Raw genomic sequence first — 10,278 nt, 5'->3', positions numbered from 1 at the left:
GCGCCACTCTCCCCGTCGCCAACAAGTCCCCCTCATCCTCGTCCTCCGGGGCGCTCGACGGAGACGCGGCGGAGGCCGAGGCGCGCCGCCGGTTGACGAGCTCGCTGCGGGAGGCACTCGGGCTGTACCGGGACATCCTCCGGGTCACGTGGCTGTTCGAGTGGCCCGACGACCGCGGCGATTACGACGGCATCGTGACGGAGTACGACGTGGAGTGCGGTGTGCTGGTGTGGGAGCGCGACGAGCACGAGCGGCGGCGGGTGTGGGCGACGGCGCGGCATCGCCCCGTCCTCTTCGCGCTCACCCTGGCTACCGCCGCAGCCGCCCTACCCTTCTCCCCCAGGGCGCCGGCCGCCGTCGCGCCGCCGCCGCCCTCCTCTCTCCCGCCTCGCCAACCACCGTCGCCCTCCTCTCTCCCGTCTCGCCTGCCGACGTCGCGCCGCCGCTTTGCCTCACCGAGAAACCGCCTAGAAAGAGAGAAGTGGAAAAAGAGGGAAGTGATGATGTGGCTTCCTAACATGTGGGCCCACGTGGGTCCCACGCTGATTCAGCAGCCACGTAGGACAAAACCGGGTCAAAACCACTTAAGGACCTCGGGTGACCGGTTTTATATACTTAGGGGACCTCGTGTATCTGGTTTTGCGATTAGAGGACGTTTTTTATCCCCATGACAAGTTGAGGGGCCTTCGGTGTACTTTTTCCTTAAATATTACTTCCTCCGTTTCACAATGTAAGTCATTCTAGCATTTCCCACATTCATATTGATATGTCTAGATTCATTAACATCAATATGTATGTGGGAAATGATACAATGACTTACATTGTGAAACGGAGCGAGTACAAGACATTTTAATTTATGTCAAAATTAACTTCAATCATATCTCTATCTTTTATCTCTACTATAAAAATTTAAAGATGTTTTCACAAGAATTTTAATATGTCATCCGTGTTTGAGTTGGCTTTTAGTTTGTTATATGTCACTCGTATTCAATTCAACATGAGTCTAGAATAACTATTGTACACTCATATCCCACCCCAACCCCTCCCCCTCCCAGCCCAAACCATCCCGTTGCCCCATCCTACGTGCCACCACTCGGTGCTATGCGCGTCCTTCCTCGATTGGTGTCTTTTTTTTCTTTTTAGTCTTCTTTTCTCCCGATAATTTTGATCCTCTCCTCCTTCCAATCTCCTCTCTTCTCTCCTTTCTCTTTTTTTCCTCTTTTTTCTCTCCTCATAAATATTTTCCTTTTGAATTTATCATTGCTTAAGGTGTGTATGCGGCAAGCCTTGTCCCGCGCCCCTCCACTCAGCATCGTGCATGCCCTTCCCCGACCGGCGTATTGTTTGTCTCCTTTTCTTTCTCCCGATAATCCTAATCCTCTCCCTCTCCTTCCAATCTCCTCTTTTCTCCTCCTTTTCTCTTTTTTCCTCATTTTTCTCTCCTCAAAAATATTTTCCTTTTGAATTATCATTGTTTAATTTGTTACTTTGCAAATATTTTTCATCTACAGTGAAAAAACTTTACTAATTGAATAGTCCAAATTTCAACATTTGATCTATGAGGTTGTTGACGAAAAAATCAAACACACTGGCCTGGGAGATCTGCTTAGCTCCTGTACAGGTCCAAATCTTGATGAGATGCGAGCGTGCCAGTCAGTTTGATCCTGCAACTGATAAGATATGCAAATAGTAGATCAAAACAGTCGATCGGCTGACAAGCCGATGGAGTAGTTCCATCCTATAGCCGATAATAGCCGATGCCGATACCAGCCGATAGCGATAGGGTTTAAGCAATCGGCTATATGTCCAATGTAGATAATGATATAAAGGCAATCGGCTGATGACGATGTAATGAGATAACAATATAATCCAGTATAAACCAATCGGCAAATAATGGTATGATAAATAAGCATCGATTCGAAGGTTAAAGCATACATCGGCTGGAGGTCCAATGTCATGAAATCAACAAGATTAGATTAAACAATGAAACATTTGTTGTCATAGGCTAAATCCAACTTATATGTATATGCAATCCTTATGAGCCGATGCAACGTCCAGATAACTCACCGGCTGAAACCCCGATGAAACCCTTATTGGCAATCAAGAAGCAGGCTAGAGATTATGGTTCTAAGCACGACTTAGTAGATCAAACTTAACTGATGTAACACTAAGTATGAAAAGAAACATAATATCTAGACAATCAAGCCGATGACTGATTTTCAGGGTGGTAGATGCCTAGGCTAATCTAATCTAGCAAGGCAATTTAGCCGATACCGGCATAAACCCTAAAGCGAGAAGCAGCTGATAGAGCTAAATTGATATGCTAAGACTAGATTAACAGAGACATATGATAAATAGGTAAGCAAATATATTATCCATACCAAAGTAATCCAAGAGGTCGAATGTACTGATGCAACCTTAAACGACGCCGACGTAGACGATACAATTGCCTGGACCGGCGAAACATTGGAGATCAAAGACGATGCAGCCTCGCGTCGGGTGCCAAGTTCCGCCGGAACGTAAAAACAAAAGTAGAAGTAAAAAGGGTGGCGATGCGCCGAATTGTATTGATCGTAGCGATTACACAGACCCCGGGTGTACATATTTATACCCATGGGTTGATAAAGTCCTTGTCGGACAAGAAAGAAACTTTCCTAAAGATAAAAGGAAAAGATAAAGTACTTATAGGACACTAAACACACTTTCCTAAAGATAAAAAAAACTAACAAACTATTCCTAATTAATAGATAACTTGTCATGCCGCATTCTCTTTGAACTCGGTCTCTTCTGGATAAGCTTCCTTTAGTAGATCAATTTCCTTAACCGAATATAGCAAGAATCCGACAACTGACGACTTGACAACTCTCATCAGCTAATCTCAGGACTTCGAAGCCGATGCTGACTCTAAGCCGATGACTACTTCGGACTTACCAAATTTCACTGTTAACAGAGGTATAGCAAAATACACAGGCGCCAACTTATGGAATAACCACCCAATCATTTTGTGAGGCTATAGAAAGGTGTACATAAACGATTCTTCGTGTGATGACATGACACATGAAGCGAGCACAACCAGGTTCAATGCTATATGTGATTTATGACTTTCTTTTTATAATGTTTTGTTCCAGTTTGTCAGTTAAATTTATAAACTTTTATCAATTGTGAAAATTGTCTTCACCTGTTGCAACTCACATGTATATTTGCTAGTTTATAGAAAAATATAACGACATCTACAAAAATAAATTATATTTATTAAATATAGCTTTAAATATATATATATATTTAAACCTAAGCTTTAAATATATTTTAATACTATATTTGTTTCATGTTAAAATTATTATTATTATTATTATTTTCTTTAAATCTGGTTAAAATTAAGGAAGTTTGACTTTGAAAGTTCCACTAGAGAGCAGAACCTCTTGTGTGCTGGCACATAGAGCGTGTTTGGCTAGGTGCACCGGGGATCATCCCGCGTGCAGCCAGCAACATATTTGGTTGTCTACATGGACATGTAAGCCAGGATTCGCTAGTGCAAAAAGGCCTCCAAGCCAAGCTGAGAGGAACCGTAGAAATCAGTCGTAGCTCCTCATGTAGGCCCGACTCTCATGTGGGCACGGAGATGGGCAGGTACAGGCGATGCACAAAGAGTTGACACATCCAATCATCCCCTTCGCTCATTTGATAGCTGTCATCTTCGTCGATGCATATCTTCTTCAGCAACTCCAACCGCGCCTACAAGCTCTGTCATCAGATCTAGCAGCCAAGAGCTCGATGCCACCATATATAGCCTTTAAAGAGCTCGAGCTCGCCCATCCAATTTAACTTTCTCGCACGGAGGATGTACATGAACACATGCACATGCCATTATGCACACATACCACACGAGTGTCCTTTTTTAAAAAAAAAAACATACAAGAGATATATGCCTTTAAAACTAGATGATCACCTTTAAATATTGTATGATGATGATGAGGATGATGATGATGATGATGGTTTAGGTAAAGAATGGACTTAACATGCAATTTACGCTTTTGATTAATCATGGAGAGGTTAAAAATAATTGAAATTAAATTAATATCATGTAGCTTTATGTGATACAAGTAAGAGTAATTTATACTCCCTAAGTTTCATACTATAAGCCGCTTTGACTTTTTTATAGTCAAATTTATTTAAGTTTGATCAAGTTTATAGAATAATAGAATAATATAGTAGCATTTCCAATCCAAATTAAACATATCATCCAAATGTATTTAATGTTAGATTTAATAAAATTAATTTGATGTTTTAGATGTTACTAAATTTTTTATATAAACTTGATTAAGCTTAAAAAGAAAAAAGTCAACTTATAACGTGAAATAGAGGGAGTATTAGCCAATTCCAAAGATCAGAAACGTACAAAGTTTAAGATGGTGTAGCTTTGTGTGACAAAAAAAAAAGAAGGAAAAAAATATGAATTACCCCTCCGAACTATCGCGGTCGTCCGAACTACCACCTGAACCACGAAACCGGACATTCTTCACCCCCAACTATGTAAACCGGACGAATTACCCCCATCGAACCAATTTAGAGCGGTTTTGTCCAACATGGCATACACATGGCAATCCAGTCAGCGTTTTCTTAATAAAAAATTATGGGACCCGCCTGCCATACTCTTCTCTTCTTCCTCTCTCTCTCTCTTTTCTCTCTCACGGCTCGCGCTACGCGCACGGTGAGGACGGCGCGGGGACGGGCGGTCGGCGACGGCGGAGGCAGCGAGCGCGGGGAGGCGAGCGGCGGGGGCAAGGCAATGGTGGAGACAAGCGGCGGCGGGAGCTCGCGCTGCTCGCGGAGGAGGCGAGGTGGCGGCGGCGGAGGAGGCGAGCGGCGGCAGGGTGCGGCGGAGGAGGCAGCGGCGGCGGCGAGGCGAGGCGGCGGCCGACGCCATGCGCGACAACCAGCCCCAGCCCGCGGCCGCGCCTTCCTCCGCTTCGTCGCGGGCGCTGCCTTCTTTTTCAAATGGTGGTTCAAATCACCATCCAAACTCAAACCAAATTTGTTTACAAACAGCGACATTTCATCGTTCCTCCTACACGGCGTTCTTCCACTTGCCGACCACCACCGTGAGCGCGCGGCGCGATGCCCCTTTCGGCAACCGCGCCGCCTCCTGCAGCACCCTCGCCCAGCGACGTGCGGCGCTCCCCTTCTCCCCTGGATCCATGAGCTCCTTCACCGCCGCCGCGACCTCCTCTCGTGTCACCACCCCGTCGCCGTCGCCGGGCGTAGCGCAACCCCGACCACCTCCGTTAGGATGACCGCGTTCACCTTCTGCTCCACGTACAGTGGCCACGCCACCATCGGCATGCCGGCGGACACGCTCTCCAGCGCCGAGTTCCACCCGTAGTGCGACACGAACGCCACCATCGCCGGGTGTGACAGCACGCGCACCTGCGGCGCCCATGACGCGACGGCGAGGCCCCGGCCCCTCGTCCTCTCCAAGAACCCATCGGGAAGGCACGCCAGTGGGTCGTCGTCGTTGCGGTGGTCCGTTCCGAAGTCGTAGGAGTAGGACTCGCCGTCGTGGCTCGGCATGCGCACGACCCAGCGCTCGGCATGCGCACGACCCAGAGGAACCTGTGGCCGCTCATCTCCAACCCGGCGGCGAGCTCGCGGGTCTGCTCAACGGACAGTATGCCGCCGCTCCCGAAGGAGACGAACACCACCGACCCTGCCGGCTGGCGATCCAGCCACTCCAAGCGCGCCGACTCACCGGCCTTGTCGGAGCTTGACCGGACGAACGGACCCACCGGGTAAACCGGCGGGAACGCGCCTTGCTTCGCCGCCTTCTTGAATTCTTCGACGATGGTGTGCTCCATCTCGGCGAAGCTGTTCACCAAGAATCCATCCGCTCGCCGGTATCGCCGTACCTCTTCGAGGATCTGCCAAAACACGGGGCTGGACCTATCGAGGTATCCGTCCGGCATGTCGGCGACGCGGATCGTCACGTCCCCAGCGAGACGGAGGGGGTCCGGCAGGTCAAGCTTCGTCGCGGGCGCTGCCTCCGCCGCCGCACTCGCCTCCTCCGCCGCAAAGAGGGGATAGGCCGGTGGCGGTAGAGAGGGAAGAGGCGGCCGGCGAGCCCGGTCGAGCTCCGCCGCCTCGAGGGCCTCGCGACGGGAGGAGGGTGAGGGGGAGCGGGGAGGCGGCCGACGAAAGATGGGGGAGGGGAGAGGCGCGGCGGTCGGCGTCGCCACCAGTGGGTCTGCCGCAAAGGAGGCACGCCGATGTCGTGCTCAGCCTCCTCTCCCCCTCTCCCGCCGCCGCTCTGCTCCACTCTACCGGCGGCCACGCGCTCGCCCACTTGCTACGGTCGCTCGCCGCCGCCCGCTCCACTCCGCCTGCCACGCGCTTGCCCGTTGCCCCTCGCCGCGGGCACTTTGCTCCACTTCGCCGGCCGCCGCCGCCGCTGCCTCCTCCGCCGCGCTCGCTGCCTCCGCCGTCGCCGACCGCCCGTCCCTGCACCGTCCTCGCCGTGCACGCAGCGCGAGCCGAGAGAGAGAAGAGAGAGAGAGGGGAAGAAGAGAAGAGTATGGCAAGCGGGTCCCACAATTTTTTATTAAAGAAACGCTGACTGGATTGCCACGTGTGCGCCACGTTGGACAAAACCGCTCTGAATCGGTTCAAGGGGGTAATTCATCCGGTTTGCATAGTTAGGGGTGAAGAATGTCCCGTTTTGTGGTTCAGGGGTGTAATTCGGACGACCACAATAGTTGAGGGGTAATTCGTACTTTTTCCAAAAAAAAAAAGACAAGCTAGATTGGATTAATCATCTAAAGTCCACAAACAACTAACATTGGGTCTTCATGAGAGAAGGGATGGATGACAATAACTCTACTTGGTGGGGTTGACATTATCAAATTACTATTGAGAGTATATAAACCATGACAGTTGGAATCGTAATAATTGGCTGTAGCTCTTTTGAGTAAAGGCTGGGATATTATATTTCATTATCTAAAAAAAAGGTAAAAGGGTTTCTTTTAGATACTTAATTAAGCTTTGAGAATTTCTCAAAATCTAAGTAAGCAGTGACGTTTTTTCTCCTTTCCAATCCATGATTTTAATTCAGTGAGAATCGCTAAACTGAGGGCATGCGTTTGGCTCCTGGTTGACTTTATAATCCTAGCCAAATTTTAAATTTAGAATTAATTTATATAGTTTCCCCCCCCCCCCCCCCTTTTTCAGTAGCCAAATTTAAAAATTAGATTAGAATTTACTCCCTCCATTCCATAATATAAGGCACAACCACTTTTCTTAGATGTTCCAAATATAAGTCATGCATGCAAGCATATAATTAATTATGGCATCTTCTCCATTTAATTATTACTTTTTAAAATCACCCACTCTCATGTTATCTAATCCTATTAGATGCATGCATTATATTTATTAGGATGATCCAAACTACAAGATGATAATAATTATTTCTTGGTATTTGGGTTAGGAGTGGTTGTGCCCTTATATTTTGAAATGGAGGGAGTAATTAGTTTTAGAACTAATTAGGATTTTTTTCCCTGTTTTCAGTCCTATATGTACTGTGCATCTCCCGTTTAGGAAAAATGGGGGTTTCGATGGTCATGTAGGAAATCTCCGTTCAGGTGTGCAGAGTTCAGACGTTTGTTGACGGACAAGCGGACGTCGATCTGGGCCGTCAACAGCCAGATGGACGTCCAGAACTCCTCAAGGCCGTACCCTGTGACGTAGGCGGTGACTAAGCGAGACCTTAGCTTCCCCAACGCGTGCGGCACCGCCGTCCTGTAGCCCACCGTGCGGAACCAAACAAATCAATCCAGCATATAAGCTGTTATACAAAGCTTCCCAAACACAGCCAAGGCCACATCGAGCAGCGTCGTACAAACCAAAGCCCCTCTAGACTAACAAGTTAAAAATACAGTTTGTCAACGGTGCAAACAATGGCTTCACATCGATGAGACCAATTGGCATATGCTAATAATACATAGCAGAAATAAATTTAAACTTCAAATCCACAAGAAAAAAATTGCATCTCTCTTACGAGGAGTATATATAATTGTTGCATATACATGCATTAGAAAATGTACTCATCCGTGTGTGTATAAATATGGGCTGTGCAGGCGCCAGAGGAAGACGCCCAAGCTAATCAGCTAATTAACCCGATCACATCTAGCTAGCTAACTAAGAGTAATTAGGGGCTAATTAGTTTCAAAGTGAAGTGAGGCGATATGGAGGGAGAGAAGAAGAGCGTGGTGCTGATCAACTGCGCGGTGAGCATGTACGGCAACCGCGTCCGCATCGCGCTGGCGAGGAAGGGCGTGGCGTACGAGGAGAAGCCGGAGAACCTCGCCGCAAAGAGCGCCCTGCTCCTCTCCTCCAACCCCGTCCACGGCCAGGTCCCCGTCCTCCTCGTCGGCGGCAAGCCGGTGTGCGAGTCCCTCGTCATCCTCGAGTTCATCGACGAGGAGTTCGCCGGCGTCGGCGAGCCGCTGCTGCCCGCGGGGCCCTACGAGCGCGCCCAGGCCAGGTTCTGGGCGTCCTACATCGACGCCAAGCTGGCGCCGTGCGCCGGGAGGGTGTGGCGGTCGCCGGCGGGCTCCGCGGGCTCGGCGGCGGTGGAGGCGGCGAGGGGCGAGCTGGTGGCGGCGATGCGGACGCTGGAGGCGGAGCTCGGCGGGAGGAGGTACTTCGGCGGCGGCGGCGAGGCGCTGGGCTACGTGGACGTGGCGCTGGCGCCGTTCACGGCGTGGTTCGCGACGTACGAGCGGTTCGGCGGGTTCAGCGTGGCGGCGGAGTGCCCGGAGCTGGCGGCGTGGGCGGCGCGGTGCGTCCGGGAGAACGCGTGCGTGGCGGCGTCGCTGCCGGATCCCGAGTTCGTGTACCAGTTCGCATGCGGCATGAGGAAGCACTTCGGCCTCGACGGCTGAGATCAAAATGAGCTCGCCGGCGCCGCGATTGGCCGGCCGGTGCCGGCCGGTGCAAATAAGCGAAACCATCGCGCGTGCATGCATGCCTGCATGGGGAAACTATCATTTCCCCGTTTTCGCGGCAAGGTCTTTGGCTATTTTTGTGTGCTTCGCTTGCGTGTGTACTCCCTCCGTCTCAAAGAACTAATAAATGAATCTAATATCACATAGTATAACGAATCTAACTATAGATTCGTTATACATATTCTAGTTAATCTTAAATTGGTTTTGTGGGACGGAGAGTACATGCGTGTGTTTTTTTTCGCAATAGCTTTTTATGTGCCTTTTAATTTGCTTGGCGATTCGACATTGACATATCGATGTGTGTGTTTCTTTCGTGGTGGTGTGTGGGCGTGGCGATCGACTGCAATTCCTGAGTTTTGTCCTAGGTGAAATGTTGTCTGCTTGCGTGGATGCTGTTTTTGAAGTTTAAAGTGCTCTGAATACTGTAATGTACTTCTGTATGTGTGCTGTATTCAGAGGTGGGGAAAAAAATATCGTGCTATGTATGTCGTTGTTTTCCTTTCACAGAATAAAAAGTGGAGTACACAAGTTGTTACGTTATTGCTACCGACTATTCATGCGTAGTACTCCCAATTATTGATAGCAAACAAAAGTACCAAACAACGGCCAAAGTATAGTATTGTTGCATTGTCAATATGTTACTGAATTCAGATCAGCTTGGCAGTTAGCACTTTTTTTTTTTGGGTTGCTGGCATTGTAGCTGCAGCCTGTAGGGGAAAAAATTGTCTGTGGCAGGGCCGCAGCTCCCACACCATGAGGCCCCACTGTAGATGTTAGCCACGTGGATGAGCACGAATCTTGGAACAGTTTCATCTTCTTTCTCTTCTCCCCCCATCTCCCGTAATCCCGACCTCCTCCCGGGTCGGCCCATGTGGTCCCACATGTCAGCCTCCCTCCTCTATCTATCCCCCTCTCTCTGTCTCATCTACACGGCGAGGAGAAGGCGAGCGGCAACGGGCGGGGGGGCGGACCAGAGGGGCGGCGGGTGGAAGCGGCGCGGCAGCAGGCGGTGGGCGGAGCGACGACGGGCGGCGAGAGGCGGGCGGCGTAGCGAGAGCGCTGCGTGGGAGGAGGCTTCCTCTTCTTCCTTCTCTCTCCTGGCATCTTTGGCAGTCGGCGATACGGCGGCAGCGACGGCCGGCGACTCGACGACGGCGGCAGGAGCGCTAGGTGGGGGGGAGGGGGAGTCGGCAGGCCACGGGCGATGATGAGACAATGGCCGTCGCCGGCGGCGCAGCGCGCGACGAGGCGCCTTCCCAGGGCGGCCGATGGCGCGGGCGCATGT

The 10,278-nt window shown here is 50.2% G+C and overlaps 1 protein-coding gene and 1 pseudogene across 1 annotated transcript; one reads left to right on the top strand and one right to left on the bottom strand.

Annotated features, from left to right (window-relative positions):
- Positions 1 to 4,939: 4,939 nt before the first annotated feature.
- Positions 4,940 to 6,269, bottom strand: LOC127768158 (UDP-glycosyltransferase 72B1-like; annotated as a pseudogene).
- Positions 6,270 to 8,224: 1,955 nt separating this feature from the next.
- LOC127768730 (probable glutathione S-transferase GSTU1) lies at positions 8,225 to 8,996 on the top strand. Its single transcript, XM_052294358.1, has one exon. It carries the CDS (start codon positions 8,232 to 8,234, stop codon positions 8,928 to 8,930), a length of 699 nt encoding a protein of 232 aa, XP_052150318.1. The 5' UTR covers positions 8,225 to 8,231; the 3' UTR covers positions 8,931 to 8,996.
- The last annotated feature ends 1,282 nt before the right edge of the window (positions 8,997 to 10,278 follow it).

This window comes from Oryza glaberrima, chromosome 3 (assembly GCF_000147395.1).
Source record: "Oryza glaberrima chromosome 3, OglaRS2, whole genome shotgun sequence".
Taxonomy (NCBI): domain Eukaryota; kingdom Viridiplantae; phylum Streptophyta; class Magnoliopsida; order Poales; family Poaceae; genus Oryza; species Oryza glaberrima.
This window is presented reverse-complemented; position numbering and strand designations above follow the sequence as displayed.